The 22,795-nt window shown below is 38.9% G+C and overlaps 1 protein-coding gene across 2 annotated transcripts in view; it reads left to right on the top strand.

Moving 5' to 3' along the window:
• Window positions 1–22,761, top strand: part of MDN1 (midasin AAA ATPase 1) — a 93,264-nt gene extending 70,503 nt beyond the window's left edge. For both annotated transcript variants that reach the window (XM_042877837.1, XM_042877828.1), the window contains exons 78-102: window positions 482–597; window positions 1,672–2,157; window positions 2,597–2,823; window positions 3,177–3,320; window positions 3,524–3,696; window positions 4,082–4,243; window positions 4,370–4,507; window positions 5,460–5,601; window positions 6,507–6,679; window positions 6,908–7,051; window positions 8,626–8,761; window positions 9,382–9,710; window positions 9,955–10,116; window positions 10,473–10,574; window positions 10,780–10,981; window positions 11,609–11,776; window positions 13,584–13,741; window positions 15,510–15,599; window positions 16,874–16,989; window positions 17,590–17,764; window positions 18,708–18,781; window positions 18,876–18,990; window positions 19,934–19,997; window positions 20,574–20,716; window positions 21,759–22,761. In XM_042877837.1, coding sequence (XP_042733771.1) covers window positions 482–597; window positions 1,672–2,157; window positions 2,597–2,823; window positions 3,177–3,320; window positions 3,524–3,696; window positions 4,082–4,243; window positions 4,370–4,507; window positions 5,460–5,601; window positions 6,507–6,679; window positions 6,908–7,051; window positions 8,626–8,761; window positions 9,382–9,710; window positions 9,955–10,116; window positions 10,473–10,574; window positions 10,780–10,981; window positions 11,609–11,776; window positions 13,584–13,741; window positions 15,510–15,599; window positions 16,874–16,989; window positions 17,590–17,764; window positions 18,708–18,781; window positions 18,876–18,990; window positions 19,934–19,997; window positions 20,574–20,716; window positions 21,759–21,947 — 4,128 coding nt within the window. In that variant the 3' untranslated portion in view covers window positions 21,948–22,761. The remainder of the gene's footprint in view (window positions 1–481; window positions 598–1,671; window positions 2,158–2,596; window positions 2,824–3,176; window positions 3,321–3,523; window positions 3,697–4,081; window positions 4,244–4,369; window positions 4,508–5,459; window positions 5,602–6,506; window positions 6,680–6,907; window positions 7,052–8,625; window positions 8,762–9,381; window positions 9,711–9,954; window positions 10,117–10,472; window positions 10,575–10,779; window positions 10,982–11,608; window positions 11,777–13,583; window positions 13,742–15,509; window positions 15,600–16,873; window positions 16,990–17,589; window positions 17,765–18,707; window positions 18,782–18,875; window positions 18,991–19,933; window positions 19,998–20,573; window positions 20,717–21,758) is intronic.
• The last annotated feature ends 34 nt before the right edge of the window (window positions 22,762–22,795 follow it).

Raw genomic sequence — 22,795 nt, 5'->3', positions numbered from 1 at the left:
TGTTTTGCTTTTTATCATCAACATTTATTCTACACTTGAATTCGGGGTCCTTTAATTAAAAAGAATGAAAGTAATTGTCAGTAAATCTGGTGAAATTAATTGTAGCAGTGTTTATGGATGTAAAAATTTAAGCTTCTGGGTTCTCCTCTTGGGATTTATGTATTAATTAGGTCACTTTTTGAACTCAATTCCTGATAGGAATGGCTGCAGTGGAAGTGCAGTGTAATACTGCTTTTTGTAGAATGTACTGGAAAATCGGAATTATGTGGGGAATATATGAAAGGTGTAAAAGATTGAAGATAGTGGAAAGTAATAACTGTACTTTGTCTGCATTTTAATACTTGCTCACTTGAACCTTAGCCTTTCACTCTGTTTAGTGAAATGGAATGGAGGCACAGCCCACATTGTTGTCACTTAATCTGCTTATTCATTAAACCGTTGTCTCCCTTCCCTCCTGTTTCTCCGTGTTTGTTTTCTTTAGGATATTGGACTAGGTAGTGTGGAGAGATGCAAAGGGTTTGCTGCACACCTCCTACAGTTGCTTGTCAGACAGAGACAATCTCTTGCTGCCTTGATGGAGCAGTGGGTCTTACTAAGGTATTTTGCATTATACCATTACAGCCTTATTTAAGTGCTCATTACGCAGTTATTGGCAGCAAGCTATTTCATTCAAGAAAGACAGAAAATGATGCAGTAAAAAACAAATTCTTCCCCCTGCTTTTCCATTTCACCTCTCAGTTAAGCCCAGATGTGGGGAGGGGGAGGAAGTGTATATTTGGGATGGGGAAATAAATATTGTTTATCCCATCATTGCAACTGGCATGTTGGAATCAAAATAATGGAAAAAACAAGTTAGGTGGACATTAAGTCTATAAAGTAATTATTTATGATTAATTGCACTGTTAAATCCATTGAACCTTTCTCATTTGGTATTGGCTTAAGTTAATTTTGGCTATATTCAATTGATTTCTATTCATTTTCAAAATAAACAATCTGGATTGTCCTTTGGGCCAAAATGAAGAAACCTCAACTGCCCAAGAAGAAACATTCTTGAAAGCTGGGAGATAATAGGATGTGTTGGCATTGTAAAAGTGGGTAGGAAGTCTTTATTACTTGATGGAATTGCTCCCATTTTATTTCACTGCAAACTCCCCTGTTCTGTGTATTTCTGCTCATCACTAATGACATCTGTTAAACTTGAAGTTATGTCAGAGACTTTCCTTTGTACAGGGAAGGAAATCTGTACTGGAGATTAGTGGTGCAAAAACTGCATTAACTATGTTATTACTAAAATAATAATAAAGCAACAGCAGTAATAATAAAACAAATTCCATATGCACAAGTCTCATTTTATTGTATAACAGTGGAAAACTAACATATGAGTCTCAGGACTGGAGTCTAAGGATTATTGAAATGGTTGGTGTTGACTCTGAAAAGTCTCACCAAGGCCTGTTTCTGGTGTGACTAAACATGCAAAAAATCAATCAATTTTTAAATGTATGTGAAATCCTTTTAGTTTTTCCTGGATGAAGTTTGACTTTTGCTGCTCTCGTATTACCTAGAACTTCTATGAACTTGGTCTGAAGCTTGAGCTTTTAAAAGGGGGAGGTATCATGTAAAACTGTTGCTATGAGGTTTATGCAGTTTTCTTCTTTCTTTCTTCTTGACCAGGAACCTCCTGAGTTGCATCCAAGAGATAGACAAGAGATTGAGTGCTGACAAAGAATATAACATAGCATTACCTCCTCAACATAGTTTTCAACACTGGACTGACAAACTGCAGCAACTTTCCATGCAGTGTGTGATGGTTCTTGAGGAGCTGTCTTGGTTTATACAGTGCTGCCCACCAGAAGAGCTAATGAAGTGCAGTGACAGTGAAAGGACAGATGTCAAAGGAAGCGTTTTTCTCCGCTCAGGACCTGAAGAAATGCTGGGAAATGTTGTCCCAGGAATACCTGAGCGGATTCCCTCAGAACTTAAATATCTGTCTCCAGTAACAAGTGAGCAACTGCCTCCTGGATGCAGGATGCGAAACAAGGATCAGCTGTGGTTGCAGCTGTCTGCACAACTGGCAGCAATGCTGGCACGTGTGAAGGCAATGAAAACAGAAGTGGACAAAATAAGACAACAGCCGTGTGAGACCTTGTTCTATTCCTGGTGAGTTCTACATCTGCATAAATGGAATTTATGCATAAATGTATGTTCATATTAGATGTATAAAGTCATCCTGAAGGTTGCCTTAGCATATCTTAAAAGGTATTGTTTAAATGTTCTTGAAGCTTGTTTCTGTTCGTTTTTCTTTCAAACTGCAGTGTCTGGCTTTCCAAACAACTGAATGCAATCTTCTCTCAGTCCGCTGAGCAGTCAGGAAAAGATGGGTCCTTCTCAGCTTCTGCAGTTGTCTTTGGTCCCTTGGGATTTCATCCCCTTTGCTCTTCAGTTAGTTAATGATGTAGAGTTCAAATGTGAATTAATAGAAGAAACTTATTTAAAAAGAGGCCTGAAGGCAGCCTATATATATATATCAGAAGAAAAGCTGGAGTCTTAATCTGAGACATTCTTTCTTCTCTCAGTATTATAATCTGTCTTGTTGCAGGAGAGATTTTGAAGTTTGTACATCAGCTATGAGTTGTCTGCTGGAAGTGTCAGCTCAGTTAGAAGGTGTAGAGTCCCTGTTTCACCTGGATGAGGAAGAGAAGCCAGCTGCAGATCAGATGGCTGTAATAAAGAGCCTGAAGTATATACAACAGGAAATTAATAGGACATCTACAGACTTCACAGTTTGGAGAAAGCAGCTTCTTGCTTCCACATCAAACTGTAGTGGTAAGGACAATTCTCTACCAATTCTGTAGTTCAGGTAAAGATAGAAAGAATTCACTAGGCTTTATTGCAGAAGATTGCTTATTCATTGCTGTTTCCATGTGTTCATTTGGATATCCACAAACACTCGATGAAATTCAAACTGGGAAAATTTAGTCTGAGTTGACATTGTGCAGTAATACTTTTCCCTTTAGTTTCTGGTGCCAGCAGTCCTTGTGTTATAGTTGTAAATCAGAACTAGCAAGAGTTTGTTAGTGCAAGCTGCAAATGCATATCATATTCCTTGCATAAGAAAACTTATAAACCAGTAATTCAATGTGTGTCTATTTTAAACTGTCTGTGTTATGATTCAAAAGGAAATAAAGAATCTGATGAAGAATTTGTGGAGCGCTTCTCAGCTCAAGTGGAAACTGTTATCCATGGTGTTCTGTATGCCATCCAGTGTTTGGTAGAGAGAAAACAGAAAGGTGAAGAGGAAGAAAAACCTTCAGAGGAAACAGGTGAGATTGTTAATTTAGTGAAGGGGCAGTGAGAGAGGTTAAACTACTTGACCCTAAAAATAACGGTACCCAAGGAAATTTCCATTTCAATAGTTGTGCCCATGAACAGGCAGCATGGACATTTCTTGTTTGCTTGGTATAACATTTTAAAATATCAACTGTGACATCCATCTCTTTTTTTGCCCCCTGTGTTTCAACCAAAGATGATACAGCTTCATTGGACATGATTAAAGCAGGGCATTTAACTAAACTTTTGGATGAAGATATTTCTGCTGATGTGGAATCTTTGCATGTACAGAAAGTAATTTCAGCGGTTTCAGAACTGATGGAGAGCCTGAAATCTTATGGAGAAAATTGCACCTCAGATAAACATAAGGTAAAATTGTTCTTCTTGAAAGCTTTTTGGCTCAGGGGTCTCAGTGATTCGGAATTATCAGCTGTAGTGGTTTAACCCAAATTACTTCTTATTGTTCATTACTGTAGAACTAGAAGTATGTGTAAGAACATAACTGAATGTAGATATGCTCTTTTGTAATGTAAAATGCAGATGGTCCTTTAATAAAAAGGAAAAACGTTAGTTTTTGTGAAAGAAAGCTCTAGGAAATTTATATTGTGTTTAAATCTGCCCACTGATATTTCAGACTGTTTCCAGTCTGTCATAGCCCTCTGATAGGTACATCTCAGTAATTACATTAACATGTTTGACAGCTGTTCTTTGATATTTATTTATTTATTTATTTATTTATTTATTTTAACTGCAGTTCTTCAACCAGTCCTGCTATTTGCTGGTGCGTCTAATGCCCATGCTCTGCAAGTTTTCAGACCTTATTCTGTTCTACCTCACTATTTCACTGTCATCTCACCGGAGTACTGGAAAACTGCTTTCTGTTCTAACTAGTATTTTCACAGAGCTTGCCCAAAAGGTAAGTTGTTAGAGATAAAGGTGGATGTATGAAAAGCATATTCTTAATATATACACTTGGTTTCTATGTGAGAATTGGGTAAAGATGTAGTTACTGGTACAGAATGTCTTCTGTTTGCCTTTATAGGGGTTTTGTCTGCCAAAAGAATTACTTGAAGATGAAGCTGGAGAGGGAGCAACACAGTTTCATGATTATGAGGAAGGTGGTATTGGAGATGGGGAAGGCAAGAAGGATGTGAGCGACAAAATAGAAAGCGAAGATCAGGCAAGTTGTGTTTTTTGGGAGAGGGGTTAAGGGGAATGTGGGAGTAGTTTAAATAAAACTGAGACTAAATGCTGAAGAAAGGCTGCTTCTGTTTACTTGTAAATACAAACGCAAGAGCTTTTAGCTATTTCTGTTAAGTTTGGTTTCACTAGAATTTCTTTCCTGAGCGATTTCGTTACCTGTGCTGATGTTAAGGAATGAAAAGTAATTTATGCTGGCTCTGTGTCAGTGTTGAAGGTCAGTTCAGCCATATTACTGAACATATTGTGTAGGGGGTTTGAATGGTTTTAGGGAGGAATATGCAGAGTAATAGAAAATGCCAGGCTTTAGCTTGATGTGTTTGGGTGGAGAGCCAGCTCACATCAGAAGTTGTATAGTGTAGTTAACATGAGTTTGCCTGGACCTTCAGTCTGAGAAGCACTAGGGAGAGACATGGAAAAATTCCTCTGATGGCTTTCTGGGAAGTCATGTTGAATGGAGAACACTCATAAAGGGCCCAAGATAGTTGTTCCAGTCGGCTCTGAGCTGGTCTTTGCTGGCTAACTTCAGTTTGCATCAGTTACAATTTATATTTAATATCAGTAATTGCATTCGAGAAATGAGGACCTAACTTGAAAATGACCAGAGGATAGTACAGATAACCTTATGTGAGGTTATAGTTAGGCTACCTACTAACAGGACAGTTCCTTCTCTTGAATAGATATGATAATTTTTCCTTTAACCCAGCTTTATGAGTGCACAAAGACCATCAAAACTAGAGAACCATGTTGTGGAAAAAAATGAAACGCATCAGATGTTTCAGGTTAAAAAAAAGTATATCTGTGAAGTAAGTTGCTTTCAGTCTCCCAACTAGGTTAGCTTCTATCTTTCTACGTTACTGTTGTAGTACTTCATGTAAGCTTAAATATATACGCTAGGTTCATTGTAACTTTTGTCTTTACCAATAATTCAGATAGAAGACAGTTTTAAGAAGGGTGAGGAGAAGGAAAAAGAGGATCAAGATTCTAAGCCAGATATTGAAGGAGAAGACAATGCAATTGAAATGTCAGAAGACTTTGAAGGAAAAATGCATGATGGAGAACAGGAGAAAAAAGGTTTGATCCTTTCACTAAGGCAAACTTATAAGAATTATAATAGATCAGTCCAGTGGTTGATACTTTCATGTACTGATACATCTGCTGAAAAGTCAGCATTCAGCCAAAAAAGAGTGGTGCCATTTGTATGTGAAAATTAAGAAATCTTAATCTGAACACTAGGAAGTTGAAGATAGTCTTCAACTCTTCTGTGGAGGTTTTGGATCAGAGGAAGCTGTTTCCTTTTTCCTGTTGTAAGATGACCCTTGGACAAGTGTTAAAATTAGTCACTTACTTTATGGATCTGTTGAAGATCAGCAGAACACTTGCAAAAGAAAAGGTGACAGTAGTTAGCTTCCCTGGTCACATTTTAAGTTATGGCTAACTTTTAAGCAGTGGCGATAATTCACTTTTACCAAATGTTACTTTTTCAATTTGCTAGTAGTCCAAAAGGTAGCACTTCTTGCACTTCAGAGGGTAACACCTTGAACATCTGCTACTAACATGACTTACAAACTAGAGTAGCATTAATCTGCTCAAAAAATCTGAGAAGTGCCAAGAATAAGCTCTGCAGCACAAGAAAGGACATTCTGAAACTAGTGAAGTGAAATGGACCATTCCTCACCCTATAATGCCAAAACATTTGGAAAAAGGAAGTGGGAGAGGGTAAGGATTGGAGAATTAAAATAATCCACATTTTTAGCATTTGCCACTTGTTACAAGAATGTTGTGTCTGTCTGTCTGTCCAAGAGAGCACGCTGAAGTATCTCGTTACATCCCTGCTCTTCTGGGTGTCAGTGCATGCATGTCTTGTTCTGCATTGCTCCATTAAGTCCATAGGGTGATGAATTTCAGGTGTGAAACGTGACTGCTTGTTTGTTTGCTTTATCTTCTCTGTACTGAGACATATCCTGAACTATACACAGAAAATGATGAAAAATCCGATGAAGAGGAAGAGCTGGATAAGCAGATGGGAGATCTCGATAATGCTGAAGCTGATGATAAACTGGATGAGAGGCTTTGGGGGGATGAAGATGATGATGATGATGATGAAGATGCCAGTAGTAAAGCAGAAGAAACTGGGCCAGGGATGGATGAGGTAAGGAAAAAAGTGATAGGAAAAAGAGTATCAAGGGAATTAAATTCTCTTATGACCTAGACAATGAATTCCCTTACATAGTGGGCTCTTTGGTCTTGGAAAGGGATCATTTGAGTATGTCCAAAATTATTTAGTGTTGTCTTTTTATTAGGAATTGATGTCTTGTTTATTCAGATGTTGGGAAGCAGGTAGCATAATTGAGGTTTCTTTCAATTTTTTGTTTAATAGGAAGATTCAGAGCTTGTTGCAAAAGATGACAATTTGGGTACAGGAAACAAAGATAATAAAAAAGAGCCTCCCAAGGATGAAGAAACAGAGAATCAAACAGAAGACGATGAAAACAAAGAGAAAATCCGTGAGCAAATAGATGAGGTAAAAATTATGTGGACTACAGGAAGTAAATTGTTGCTAAACCGTGTTGTTTCTGAGTAGTTCATTTCAGAGTCAATAATTGACCACACTGTATCATTATATGTGTATTTTCTGAGGTGTAGCCCAAGAATGATTTTAGTTGCACTAACCTGAATGTGTAATGGCTTCCAAAACAGGCTTTACACTGAATTGCCATTTTGATGGAGAAAGCTAGAAAGTCCTCGATCTGTTGTGAGTAGCAACGGAAGCATTCAGTGGACTCATCCCAAAAATCTGCCTATCGTATCCCTGAAGATTCTATATAGCATGCAAGAGTGCATTTACTGTCTGCAAGCATTTAGATTCTGTCTTTCAGGAAAATAGTATTATGAGCACCAAGTATGCTGTTTCAAAGAAATACCAGTGTATATAGATGATGGTAGTTACACCTTGGTGAGCAGCTGAAATCCACTGCATCTCTCATTCCCCCTCCTCAAAGGGATAAGGTGACAAAACACAGTGGAAAAAGCCTCAAGGATTGAGATAAGGATATGGAGCTCACCAGTTACCACCACAGGCAAAACAGAGTAATTGCAGGGAAATTAATGTAATTTATTGCCTGTTATTAACAGACTAGAGCAGTGAGAACTAAAAACAAACTAAAAACACTGTCCTCTTACCCACCCTCTCCTACCTCCTCCCTATGAGGGGCATAAGGGAATGGGGGCTGTGGTCAGCCCATGATGCTTTGTCTCTGTCACTTCTCCATGATCACTCTCTGCCCTGCTGCCCCTCCCACAATGTAGTTCTTACCCAGCTGATCCCACATGGGATTCCCACAGGCTGCAGCTCTCCCAGCACTGCTCCAGCAAAGCTCTGTACCATTGGGCCCAGCCTTCAAGCACTCTTCCAGCACTGCTGCCCCAGTCTGCAGTTGTGTCCCAGGGCTGCTCCTGTGGGGGCTGTCCATGGGTTGTACGCCCTTTGAGCCACATCCACTGCTGCACTTTGGGCTCCTCTGTGGCTGTGCAGGGAGATGTACTCTGTGTAATTCCAATGGGCTGCAAGGGGATGGCCTGCTCCTCTGTGGGCCTCTCCAGGGCTGCAGTGAGCTGCTGCTGTGTGCCTGGAACTCCTCCTGCACTGACCCTGGTGCCTGCAGTGCTGCTTCTCTCCCATTTCTCCCCTCTCCCAGCTGCTGTTATGTAGTAGTTTTTTATTTCTGAAATCTGCTCTCCCAGAGCACACCCAGCATCACTCGTGGTTCAGCTCTGGCAGCTGTGGGTCCCTTTTGGAGCAGCTGGAGCTCTGCTTTGACATGGGGCTCCGCTCACAGGGGTTACCCATGCAGCCTCTGTGATGCCAAAACTGCACAGTGTAAACCCAGTACAGTAGATGCAGTTGCAAAAAATAATCTTTCCTGCTATTATACATGTGACTGTGTATCATTAGAAATTAATTTTTAATTGATCAGAATGTAATACTGTGTTCAATATTTCTGTCCTAGAGAATTGAGTTATACCTTATTTCTCATCTTTGCCTTTTCCATCACTTACTATATAGTCTGTCTCTTTTTCCCCATCTTTTTCTTGCAGAGAGAGTATGATGAAAACGAAGTAGATCCTTATCATGGCCAGCAGGAAAAGCAGCCTGAAGTTGAACCTTTAGACCTTCCTGATAACTTGAACCTGGAGAATGATGAGAAGAGTGATGAAGAGAAAGAGGGTGAAGGTATAGCTGAAAATTTCTGAAGGTTCCCAGCTGAAAACTGAGTGGAAATAGCGAGGGGAGAGTCAGACAGCAAGCTTTGTTTTTCTGTCGAGTAGAAGGGTGGTGGTGGTAGAATTCTGTATAACAAAAAGTTAGAATTTCATTTCTGCATATTAAAATAAACCAAAATACCAAATGCAGATCAAAACATAACATTGCAGCATTTTTCTTTGCTTACCTTTAATGCACACTGTGGAAAAGTCTTTTTCCTGTGATCTAATTGTTAAATCCTCATTCTAGAAGCTCCCTGTTTCATTCTTCAGTTACTTTTGTATTTTCAGATTTTTTTTCTGATACCTGAAAGCATTTGCACTGAAAGGCAACTGACCATCAAGAATATTATATTAAACTTGGTTAATGGGAATGCATTGTTTTGTATTGTTAGCTACTAATTGCAACACTTAAAGAAACTATGTGCTGTAGAGAACTTGAGATTCTACGTACGGAAATGTCATCATTTTCTTTATTACCATTTTTTGATAGCCTGCTTAGGTTTGTTCTGATCATATGGGTAATATTCCCTGTTTCTGTACTTTACTGAAAGTTTTGTATACCTTTCTGATTTTTTTTTTTAAATTCAGAAGAAGAAGAGAATGCTTTTGAAATAGATGACAAACCTGCTGATTTAAATGAGGCAGAGAATACGGAAGGTCAGAATGAAGACAATAGTAGTGAGGCAGAAGGAGGCGATCAAGATGCAGAACCTGCTGAAGAAGGCATTGCTGAAGAAAAAGAGGAAAAGGAAGATGAAGGGGAGAAAGATACTGATGATCAAGAAGAAGAAAATACTGGGAACACTGAGGAGGCAGAAGAGGAAGAATCACAACCGCCTAATGAGGAAAAAAATGAATCTGCTGAAGAGGAGAAAGAGAAGGGAATCCCTGCTGCCGACCAAGGCCTTCAACCTCAGGTACAGAGTCATAAATAAAAGCTTGTGTGTTTTTTTTTTTTCCCTATGTGAGACTGACAGTGTTCTGTGTTATTTCGTGACAAAATTGATATTGCGGTGGATGTTAGTAAAACTCATTAGGAAGATGAGAGATCTCCTCACTACTAAACTGGTGTATTTCTCTTACCCACGTTCCTGTTACCGCTTTGGCTTTCTGCTTCCCCATGCTTTGTAGAACGTTCAAATAAAACTGATCTCATTTCAGCAAGAGGAGGATAAAGATAACGCAGAGATGGATGAGCAGGTCCCTGAGTCTGAGGAGAGAATGGAGCATGAAACACAAGGGCAGACTGGGCAAGAAAACCTGCAGAGTGACAGTGCTGTAGAGCTAGCTGGAGAGGCTTCAGAAAGAGACCAGTCCAAAGAGGTAAGCTACATGGAATTGTATGAGCTAGAAACGCTGGACTTGTATGTTTTTAAGCTGTAATCAGAAAACTGCTGCAATATTTTAAGAATTGTGTCCAGGACTCAATTTTCAGAACATACAAGTTAACTGGAAAAAAAAATATATGAAGATGCCTTCCTGACAACAAAGTGTGTGTTCACAGTTTAGGCTAATTCTGTGTAGTCTGTGGAACTGTCTCTGTGCCCTACACAAGATTAAAGTTTGCATTTGTGAGCCATTTTTCATTCATGCCAGAAGGCAGCACAATGTTTCAGTTTGATTTCTGATGTTTGTCTGCAACCTTCTGAGTTACAGTTGCAATTTTTTTGGTTTCTCAGGAATATGGAAGTGGAGCTGCAAGCGCAAATCAATCAGAAGGCCATGAATCCACACGCATGGCCCGAATGGCTTCTGAAAAGCAAAGCATGAAGAATACACAGGTTAATCTCATTCTTTGATCCTTTTAAATCTTCTTTTTCTTGATTTCTTGTTTTGTTTTTTTTTTAAGCTTTGTACCTAATTTGAATGACTTAGCCCTACCTGTTTGCTGGTTATTATAAAGTTTCTCTTGGTTAGAAGTCATGTTCTAATCTGTATTTGGCTGCACATCACATGAAGTTCATGGTAGTAATTTTTCTCTTCCAGAGTTTCAAGAGGAAACCTGGTCAGGCAGACAATGAGCGCTCAATGGGAGATCACAACGAGCGCGTCCACAAGCGACTGAGAACCATTGAATCCAGCAGTGAAGCAAAGCAGAATACAGCTCAGTCTAAACAAAAGGTGGAGGAGGCTGATGCGTTTGAACACATCAAACAAAGTTCTGAATGCTACGATGCACAGACCTATGGTATGTGCTGGTATTTCTGTGTGTAAAGAGTTGTCATTCCAGATTCAAATCCCAAAGATCCTGTTTACTGTAGTTTTATTGCAGTACTTCACCCCTCCTCCCTCCAGTTATGTTTAATATCCTTTCTTTGCAAGACAACACTGTTTCACTATGATAAATGTTGTTCTCTGGTGTAATCAGGTTCAGGCTAATGATAATGTATTTGAAAATATTTAACTTCCTCATAAAAGTGGGATTCCAGCGTTCTAAACCTATTTAAAATTCTTTCTGTTTTGAAGCCCTTATTGCTACCATGCTTGCGAAATACAGCGTAAAGCAACAGGTTCCTTATTCTGTATCAAACTGATGATTCTTTGAAAATATTCCTCTAAACTAAATTTAATTAAATAAAGTGCTTTCTATCAAAGTAATGACTCAAGTTTAGTCTTCAGATTTTCAGAGGAATAGCTGTTTGACACAACGTGGAACAGAACAGTGAAAGATAAAAACAAATGTTTCAGAGAGAAGCCCAGATGATTTCTTTTGAAGATCAGTAAAGATTATATGTAGTGGCCTCAGAATGTAGGTTTTTTGTAACTATACTTTTTCATTCTTGTCTCCTTAATGATTCACGTTGCCTTTGTACAGACGTAGCTAGCAAGGAGCAGGAGAAACCTATTATGCCTCTCGAAGAAAATGAAGAGGGAGATCCTGAAGATACAGCTATGGAAACAGAAATGCAGAACGAGGATCTCCAAGCAGTGGACATAGAGGAGCTGAAGCCAGAAACAAAGTCTACTGCCACTAAGAGTTCTGGTACATTAACTTAAAAACCATTCTCTCACGCATGCTTAAACATGCACATAGGTATTTATTTTCATGTGTAGTGGATTCATCTGTTGTCTTTAAGACTAAAATATCTGATTGTATTTGATGTTTCTGCAGCAGTATTCTTACTCTGGCCAGGTAACTGGTGTTAGCCTCTTCCTAAGTTGGTGAAGTGACAGAGTGCATTATTCTTTCCTTCAAGCTAATGATCTTTGATCTTCATGTACTTCTATGAAGAAGTGAAAAGGAAGCATTTTTTCAGTATGTTAGACACAGTGGCAGTTCTCTTATTTAGTACATAAGAGTAGTCCTGTGTCATCAGCCACAGCACCACAGAGCTCAACTTTTTTTAGGTAAGTTCTGACAAATCTTCAGGAAGTTGAGGAGCTGAGCTGGTCTGAGCCAAGTCAGGTGACATGGCACTGAAGTTGTTCTTATGTCACTACTTTCTTTCATAAGTGCAAATGAAGTAAAACAAAACTGAATTGCCTATCAGTATTTAGTTTTAGGCAGAAGTCACTGTAGCCTGGAACTTTGAATGTTCTGGGTTATTTATTTTCTTTATCAAACTATGCAAAAGCTGGATAGAGAAAATTGTTTTTGCCAGCCTGGATTCACCTGCTGTCCTCCACTCTCTTCAGGTATTCACTCTGTTGGAGAGGGTCCAGAGGAGGGTCCCAAAGTTGATTGGAGGACTGGAGCACCTCCCCTACAAAGACAGGCTGAGAGGGAGCTGGGCTTCTTCAGCCTGGTGAAAAGAAGGCTGCAGGGTGACCTCATTGTAGCCTTTCAGTACCTAAAGGAAGCCTACAAACAGGAGGGGAATCAACTCTTTACAAGGGTAGATAATAGTAGGACAAGGGGAAATGGTTTTGAGTTGAGGGAGGGAAGATTTAGTTTGGATATCGGGGAAGTTCTTCATGGAGAGAGTGATGAGGTGCTGCAAAAGGCTGCACAGAGAGGTTGTGGATGCCCATCCCTGGAGGAGTTGAAGGCCAGATTGGATGAGGCCCTGCACAGCCTGGTTTGGTATTAAATGGGGAGGTTGGTGGCCCTGCATGTGGCAGGGGGGTTGGAGATTCGTGATCCTTGAGGTCCCTTCCAACCCCAGCCATTTTATGATTTTGTGATACCCTCTTCACTAGCAAGCCTAGCCATGCCATGGTATGGGCATGTATGTAATCAGTCTCTGTTTTTTCCACAAAATCCTATAACAGTACATACTGAAAAACAGAGTCTTGATAAACAAGTCCATATTTTTTATTCTTAGAATAATTATTTAAAAGTTGTTGAAGGGTTTAGTACAGCAGAAGCAAGAAAAAAAAAATTCTGTAGTCCAGTGCTTTGTTTATAAACTGAATTCTGATTCGCAGAAAACTGTGCCTTTACAAAGTGGAGAATAAAAGATAAGAAATGATGGCCTTTATCCTGTGATCAGTTCTCAAACTGCTTTATACCTCCTGTCACTTTGTCAGAAAAGATACATAGGTTGAGAAATGTGTATCACTGATGGAATTTTCAGGCATTAAAGATTTGTTCACTAACACTTTGTTTCTTCTGTAATATAATTACAAGAGAAAACAGTTTGCATAAGGAAACGTGTTTATGTGCTTGGAGCTGCAAGCCTTGGATTCGCCCTGTTCCTAGAATTGTCTGAAATCTTGTGCATTTCTCTTGAAAGTGCTCTTCTGAGAATAACAGAGCAGTGTGAGAGATTTTCTAGGAGCCGAGATACAATATTGGTTTCTGTATTATGTGTGATCCATGGGGATAGTGATTAATTCTGTGATTGTAGGACCAGGTGAAGAGGAGTCAGAAACCCCAGTTTTAGACTCTGACGATGCCAAGGACTCTACAAGAGAAAAGGTACCACAGGTGACTGAAGAGAAGCCAGAGAGAAGCAAGGACTCTACCATCCATACAGCCCATCAGTTTCTGATGGATGCTTCCCAGGTATGATACTCAACATGTCTCTCCTTGCAGCTACAGTAATAGAAACTGCTTCTTTTCATTGATCTGAGTTAATGAAGCTCTGTGAACACTGAAGTTTAGAATTACTTTGATTCAGACAATTCAGTACCTTGCTGTTGTTTAATAGCAGAATGAAAAATAACACAAAACCAACTACTGTATAGACAAGTGAATGATGCCTTTAAAAGGGAAATTCCTCCCTGTCCTTACATGGGAAGATCCCATCCTCACTCCTTAAAAGAAACTTCTTGTTTTGCTGTCAAGAACTGTTTTGCTCAGATGAATCTACTGATAAAACATTCAACTGGAGCAGAAAGCTATGGGGCATGTGTGACCATAAAAAGGGTTTAGAGTGATGAGAGGGCTATGCATCAGTGACTTTAATAATACTATTGTAGACAATAATTTAACCTCCTTTTTGTTGCAACATGCTGCTTCCTCAAGGCTGCTAACAGACATTCTAGAACTTCTGTTAGCCTTTTATGAACTTTGCAATTCAAAACATGCTGTTATAACCTAGAAAAATCCTAGCATTTCACATAATAGCTGTGGAAACCACATTTTATCATAAAGTTATGGAATAGAGGTAGTTGGTGGTGTAGAAACAGTTGATGAAGTAAGAATTAATTCTTTTTATGTCTGTTTTTCAGAAGTATTGAATTTCCATGCTTATAAAGTAGTGTCCTGAGTACTAGTGCTGGCAGAAGTATTTTACTCTTTCTGCACACACCACAAAAAGGAGCATGTGCCAGCTATGCCAGATATTTCTCCCTTAGTGCTAAATGTGATAGCCCTTTGGGAAAAGGCTACTGAATGCAAGAGTGTTTTGCTGTTGTCAGAATAGATAGATGCTTCTCTTCAAATTGATAGGCAAATCCTGAAACAGGAGGGGGAGCTCTTGCAGCATCAGTTGAAGAGTAAATGAGAAACATGAATGGGGTAAAGTGCAAGTTCTCATCTTTCAGAGAGAAAGCTCCCTCCATGTACGTTATTTCTCCCTTCCTTAAGCCTGCAGTCGGTGGCCAGAGGGACTGCTGCTGCTTCTGACAGAATGAGAAGTTATTGGTACTGTTGGATTTGCATTTGTAGGCTTATTTTTCTCAAGCCGGTAAACCTATGGATTATGCAGACCATACATGAGCTTACATGAGCTTAAAATCAGGAACAGAAGTCACTGAAAGTACAGTAAAAGTTGAAAAAATGTAATAAAGCGTGAGTGTCCTTTAAGAGAACAACTTACCATACAGTATTTGACTTACTACACAGTACTTGATGCCAGGCCAAGAGAAGTGTCACTTGATTCTTCATAAGTGCTTTGAATGCAGATTTTTTGAAAAAACAACCTGTAATTAACTGAAGCAGTTTCAATTTTGGAAGATAATGCCCGTGTAATATTAAAGGGTTTGATTACACTGTCGTTAGATCTGATGTCTGTCAGATAGTTCACTCACGTTATTCTGAAGTTCTGTATTGCATTATTTTCAGTGTCTATTACAGTGTGCCCAGCTCTGTTTGTATGTTGATCATGTCAGGTGTAGGAATCAGCAGGTGTTTATTCTTCCTGTACATGGAAGCTAACCAATAATGGTGATTTAGAATGGATTTTTCATTCAAGTTTTTCACTTATTTTTGAGTTTAAAGGAATAAGAACAATACCTCTCTTGCTATTTTATAGTCTGATAAGATTTGGGGATCACCAGATGTGTGAACTTATTTTACCATCTCATAAATCTCATGACTATGTTTCTAGCACGTTGTCAGAGATCCGGAAGAGTTGAGAAAGGAGCTTGAAAGGCAGTTGGAAGCTTGGCAAACACAGCAGTCTGGAAGTCCAGAGGAGGTTAGTGACCTCATTTTACTGTAAATGCTTTCGTAAGTATCCTACACTGCATTATTTTATTTTACTTACTGTTGAAGCATTGACGAAACCAAGCAGGCTGGAATCAAAATACTCTGAATTGCATGGTTTAAAAGTTGGTTTTTGTTATGTTTAGCATAATCTGAAAAAAAAAACACCAAAACAGACGATTCTTAAAGCAGGATGTTTCAGATCTTGTTTTGAACATGCTGTATGCTATTTGTGGAAAGCTACACTACTGGTAACAATAGAGAACCTAACAGGCTTTATCATAGAATCATTTACATTGGAAAAAGCCTGTAAATCATCAAGTCCAATCACTGCACAACACTACTGAGTCCACTGTTGTGGTTTAACCCAGCAGGTAACTGAGCAACACACAGTCATTCGCTCACTCCCCCTTCTTCCCAGTGGGATAAGGAAGAGTTCCAAAAGGAAAAAAAACACAAAGTAGAAGTCATGGGTTGAGATAAAGCTGTTAGTAAACTGTTAAGTAGAAAAAAGGAAAGGGAAAATAATTATGACAAATATATATATATTTGTGTGTATTATTATATATATATGAATGTATGTAATGAGAGATGCACAAGCAATTGCTCACCACTCCATGACTGATGCCCAGCTAGCCTCCTGAGCAGTGGGAGAGAGTTGGATGATCTCCCAGCCCTTTCAAAACTCCTTCTGCATGATGTCACGTGGTATGGAATATTCCTTTGGCCAGTTTGAGTTAGCTGTCCTAATTCTGTTCCCTCCCAGCCCTTCATAAGTACTAGCTGAGAAGCTGGAATGGCTTGGCTCTGTACAGTACTGTTTAGTAATAACTGTAAACACTGATGTTTTATCAACATTGCTTTTCTTCTCAAACCAAAACATAGCATCACATCGGTCACTCTAAAGAAAACAATTCCATCTCAGTTGAGACTAGATGAGACCAAACCATGTCCCTAAGCACCACGTCTCCATGGCTTGCCTTGCTGTGATACCAACTACAAGATGGCAGCCGTTGCAAGATTTTCCCATATTAACAGCAGTGCTCGAGTTTCTGGAGGGAATGATCATCGCACAGTGTGGTTTTGTAGCAGCAAGCAGCATTCTAAGTTGAATGCAATTGGTCATCTTTACTTACAAGGCATCCAAATAGTTTCAGCTGATACTCACCTACTAACTCCTCATTGGTATGCAAAGGTTTGTGCTTCCCCACTTTTTGGTTTTGCATAATTCACTTTTATTTCTCTCTGTGATATATGATGTTTTAGGAGAAGGAAGCAGCAGAGTTGTGGCAGAGGTATTTAGTCTTGACAGCTCCTCTGTCACAGCAGCTTTGTGAACAGCTACGACTCATACTGGAACCCACTCAGGCAGCCAAGCTGAAGTAAGTTGGATCTTTCTGAGATTTCTTTCAACTCTTGTTTTTTTGGGGGAGGTGAGATTAACTTAAGTACAGCTGCAGCTCAGTGTTGTTCCCTGTGTTACAGCAATTATTCCTATTTGCAAATGTATTAATTTTACTTCTGTATTGGAACTTCAGGTGTTTTGTGTTGTTTTGTTTTGTTTTGTTTTAATATAGAATACAAGCATTTAAAGTACATATCCTGAGGACATTTCCTCTAGTCTTTTTTCTTCTGTGCAGTAGTGATCAAACCAACTTAAACCTGAAATGTTGTTGAGTCATAGATGTTATTAAATAGCAAAACGTTGTATGTTTTTCACAGACTGGAAGGAGCATAAAGGCTTCTCTTCCATTTCAGGCATCTAGGGTTAAGAACTTAAAAGCACTGACCATCAATCTTGCATTAGAAGTGTGTGTTGTTTTTTTTTATCTATACCTAAATATGGATATTTAGAAATATTTATTCACTTTTCAAAAAATTAATGTAAAATATTGTGTTTTGTTGCATAGGCCAGGATCTCTGGAACGAGATATTTGCTTTAAAGTCCCATAACTATGCCTTTTTTTTTTCTTGGCTTTCAGAGGAGACTACAGAACAGGGAAAAGACTGAACATGCGCAAAGTGATCCCATATATTGCCAGTCAGTTCCGAAAAGATAAGATCTGGTTGCGAAGAACCAAGCCTAGTAAACGACAGTACCAGATTTGCTTGGCTATTGATGATTCCTCTAGTATGATAGACAATCACTCCAAACAGGTGAAAATAAAACCTGGGAAGGATTACAAGGGAACTGCCCCTGCCTGATGTGCTGTTTGACACAGAAGTGGTGGCTGTTGGAAAGCCATAGAAGTGGTGGTTCTAGGGCAGTTCTTTTTCTGGTCCATGGGCTTGAGCCCTTGTGATTTCACGCCTCAGAGATTGGTTGCTAAAAGGCCAGTGAATGTTAACTGAAAGAAATTTATTAGACAAAAGGTCCTTTCTGTTCCTGACAGAATACTGAAGTTTGTCTAGCTGTGCAGGATTAAATATTAGTTCATGACAGATCTCTTGTAGATCTTTATGAAACATGTATGTTTCCTTCAAAACAGTTACTTCAGTGTTATTTTACTAGCCCACCTGAGGTGGTATTGCTATCTAAATCAACCAGCAGAAATCCTCAGATAGAATTGGTGTATTTTTATGGCAGTGGCTCTCTCAAGTCTGTAACAGGAAAAATAATAAGACAGTCTGTTCATTTGTTTTACTATATGGTGACAAACAATTTTTTTCAGTACCTGAAGGAGAGCTACAGGAAAGAACACAGGGGACAGGCTCTTTAGCGGGGTCTGTGGTGACAGAACAAGGGGAGGTGGTTTCAAAGTAGAAGAGGGAAGATTTAGATTGGATATAAGGAAGAAGCTTTTTACAGTAAGAGTGATGAGGCAGTGGAACAGGTTGGCCAGAGATGTGGTGAGTGCCCCATCCTTGGAGACATTCAAGGTGAGGCTGGATCAGGCTCTGGGCAAGCTGATCCACCTGTAGTGTCCCTGTTCATGGCAGGGGAGCTGGCCTAGATGGCCTTCAGAGGTCCCTTCCAACTCTAAGAGTTCTATGATGCTATGAATTTCAGTAACATTCTCCGTATTGAATACTAAAGGAAAAAGTTGGAATAGCCCATTTTTTAACTTCTTATTTATTTATTTGTTTGTTTGTTTAATAGCTTGCATATGAATCCCTGGCAGTCATTGGGAATGCACTGACTCTTCTAGAAGTGGGACAAATTGCTGTGTGTAGGTGAGTTTATTTTACAAGTTGATTCTTTCAGATTTCAGAGGGGAATGCAAGTACTGATTTATTGTTTGTTTATTTTTTTATTTATTTCCCAAAGCTTTGGAGAAACTGTTCAGCTGCTGCATCCCTTCCATGAACAGTTCAGTGACCAGTCAGGGACACGGATACTGCGCCTTTGCAAATTTCAGCAGAAGAAAACAAAAATAGCTCAGGTACACAAAAATGCCTCCGGGGCAGCAGGTTTGCACGTTTTGTCCCAACAGAAGCATCAACTGTTTGGTGCTTTTGTGATCACTTTGTAATTTTTTTTGGTTGTTTATATTTGTGTGTGTGATGACTCGTCAGGTAACAAAATGACCACAGTAAGGATTTTTTTTCCCCCACTTTCTGTTCTGATTTATATCACTTTAAAGCATTCATCTTTCTCCGTTTGTGTTTGGTCTCAATCTTTTAAGGTATAAGCTATTAATCTTGCTCTTATCAGTGGACCAGTGACAAACCCCATCAAAGCCTATGGGAGTTAAAGAGGTTTTCATGTCATGGATTCCACTGTAGGAATAGAAAGGAACTTTGCTTGTCAGTCTGAGTGTTTGTCAGACTGGCTTGTTTCCTGAAAAGAGCTCTGTATAGTTACAGTTTCTGGACATCAGCAAAGTATTCTGCTTTTAGCAAGGTATTTGCATTCTTACCATTTCAAACTAGAATAAGATGTTCTATATATGGAAAATGGGAGACCAAAATACCTCAAATATAGTTTTACAAATGGCAAAATTCGGCTGTATTTGACAATTGATGTGTTTTTAATGAAGCATATGTAATTTAGATACTTTTGTTGCAAGTCAAAGCCAAAGAGATAGTATATTTTTTAATGACATAATTAATCACTTGAACAATTTACCCAAGTTTTGATGGCCTTATTAGAATTGGCAATTTTTAAATCCAGGTAGCTGTGTTATGTGACATGTTTTCTAAAGATTCCCTAGTTCAAAAGTATACATCAAATTTGAACTTGAGTTAATACAAGTAAATGCCAAGAAATGAGTCTGTGTAGGTGGCCAAGCTAAGCTATTTTGGCATTTAAAATACAGAAATGTATTATTTAAAAAAGCTACATTATGCTTATTATTTTATGATAATTTTCTCATTTGTTTGCAGTTTCTAGAATCATCATCAAGTATGTTTGCTGCAGCACAGCAGCTGTCTCAAAACATGAATCCAGGTGAGCCTTTTTTGTGACTGTTCTTGTTGCTGTGTCAGCAGAATGTTCACTACAGTCCTGAAGTAATGCTTTGCCAGAAAGGCTTGCAAGGGACACAGGCATGTTTGTTCAGATTCATCCAAAAGTAACCAGCATTCCTCTGTGATGTAGAACAACAGGGAAACGTCCTTCAAAACCAGTCTTTGTCCAGAATGAAATGCTAAGTGTAGACACGCCTGTAGATACCTGATTTTGAAGTAGTTTTGAACTCCTTCCATGTAATTGCAGCAGCCAGTTGTCAAGAAAGACAATGCTGTGTCTCAGTTTGTTGGGTAATTTCTGTCTTTCATCTTTGTGTATGGTACTTAGGGATTGGTTCTCAGTGGTTTTTATGCAGAGAGAAGAAAACTCCTTTCTTGACCTACTCATAAGCAGCTTAAGTTATGTCACAGATTTCTATTGGATAAAGATTTAAATTCCATAGGAAAATTGAGGGGTTTTCCATTATACTCATGGAACTAGCAACAAAGTAGTCTGTTTGCTTTTTAAATGGCTGACTTTTAACTGGCTAGAATTTAAAATATTCTTTGTGCTCAGAAACTGCACAGCTGCTTTTGATTGTCTCTGATGGAAGAGGCCTTTTCTTGGAAGGCAAGGAACGAGTGACAGCAGCAGTCCAAGCAGCTCAGAATGCCAACATCTTCGTTATTTTCGTAGTGTTGGACAATCCCAATTCCCGGGTAAGCGTGTGAACAAGGGAGAAGTATTCAAGTGATGTGAGTGAGAAGGGAAACAAATTGTTTTCTTGCCTTTGTAGTGCTTTACAACTGTGTTATCTTTTGCAGAAGTCAAACATATTTAGGCCAATTTCAGTTTTTCATTTCTCAAGTCATCTAGGATTTCTCCCAATTGTGACATTCATCCTCTTTTATATTAAAGAAAAAAAAAATCAGCTTCCATATCACAAAGTCTAAATAGAAACTGCCATCTTAATGGTTGTAGATTTTCTTCACCAGAGAAGTAACTGGCAGGCTGATAGATTCAGAATTTCAGAGATGGTTTGTTCTACCTCAGTTTTGGTTCAGCATGATCACTTCTGACAGCAGTCTCTGCTTGGTATGAGAGCTGGAGCCAGAATGAAATTAAACATCAGACAGACAAGAGATGTGAGAGCTGTGCCTGAATTGAGAAAGCTGAACTCCATATTTAATATGCAGTAGGAAATAAGTGGTTTAGATTTCCTTGGCTGGGAAGCTGAAATATCTGCAAGCTTTTCAGGGAGGCTCTGTGATGTAAGCAAACTTGAACTTTATTTTGAATTATGTGGTGAAGATTCTAATTTTGTAGTGAAAGTTCTTTACTTACACTTTTTTATTTTTCCATAGGAAACTCATTTGCTCTATTTATTGTTGGGGAAAAAAAAAAAAAAGCAAAACCTTTCTTATAAACAATTATGATGCTCTGATTAATCCTAGTTATGATGGCAAGCTAGAATTCTGAGTAGTGAAATGCATTTTTCACAAGAGTTATTATTAATTTTCTGAACTGCTACCCTGAGCATCTAAGAAGCTCCTTTATAAGAAGCACAGTTGGAATTTAACCTGATAAAAACACTGAACTGCTTTATGTTAAGCTTTTGATTTCATTTATCGTTTAACACAGCTTTTAATCTTAAAACTTTTTATTAATGTTTAATTTAAGAGAGGTGAAATAACCTCATTTTTCAAACATTTATAAACAATGGATGTAGTTCAGCAGTCCTGTCAATTCTTTTTTTTACAGGATTCCATCCTGGACATTAAAGTACCTATATTCAGAGGACCTGGAGGATTGCCCGAAATCAGATCTTACATGGAAGAATTTCCATTCCCATTCTACATGATCCTGAGAGATGTAAATGCTCTTCCAGAAACTCTCAGTGATGCCCTCAGGCAGTGGTTTGAACTGGTGACTGCCTCAGACACCTTGTAGACAAAGCAAGTACCTTACTGCTGCTAAACTGCTGAAATACATGGAACAGCATTTCATTGGAGGGTTCCTAGGAATCTCTTCGGACAGGATTAAGGCACAAGAGCTGCCCTCTGGCAGTCAGCCTAAAAACAGAACGGTCCATATGTATTCTCTCACATTTGTCAGAGATTACTCAGTGGTGAGACTGTTCTTCTTTCATTGGGTATTCCCTAAATAATGTAAAACTTTCTTGGATTCCTTTTGTAATAATTTAATACTTAAGAGAAAAACTGTATTGCAATGTTCACAAGGGTAAAATAATTCCTACCAGTATCTGTTGCAATAAATACCAGTCTTGCTTCTTGGAAGGCATTTCTGTATGAGAAGTACTGGAGCTGTCTCACAAAAAGGGCTCTTCAGCTACGCCCAGGCAGCTCTCTGGGAGGCAGGCAGGAGGAATGGGGAAAGCCAGTGGTTTTAAACAACCAAAAAAAAAAAAAAAAGTACTTGAATACTTGAAAACGTTCTGCAGTTAAAACAAATCCTGTGTAGCTGTAGCCGATTTTTGTCTTGATAACAGCAACAGGGAGCTCTGTGGATCAAGCCATGAGGTAATCCCTGCGCTACCAGGTGACACTGTGAAGTCTGCCTGTGTCCGAGGCAGACATTGAGGGCGTTTTCATTGATCAGATGTCTTTAAGCACGGACATGGTTTTTGTTGCAGAAGCTATGCATCTTATCTAGTCTGTACTAATAAAAAGGTACCGCTTTGTAGTCATGAGGTCTGTCCTGTCCTTTCTGTTGAACAAAGCTTGAATAAATTACCGAAATTTGCCACAGAGCATTCTCTTGCAGTGCACAAACCTTGA

Source organism: Lagopus leucura, unplaced genomic scaffold (assembly GCF_019238085.1).
Source record: "Lagopus leucura isolate 7727_CA_CO unplaced genomic scaffold, USGS_WTPT01 Super-Scaffold_73, whole genome shotgun sequence".
Classification (NCBI taxonomy): Eukaryota; Metazoa; Chordata; class Aves; order Galliformes; family Phasianidae; genus Lagopus; species Lagopus leucura.
This window is presented reverse-complemented; position numbering and strand designations above follow the sequence as displayed.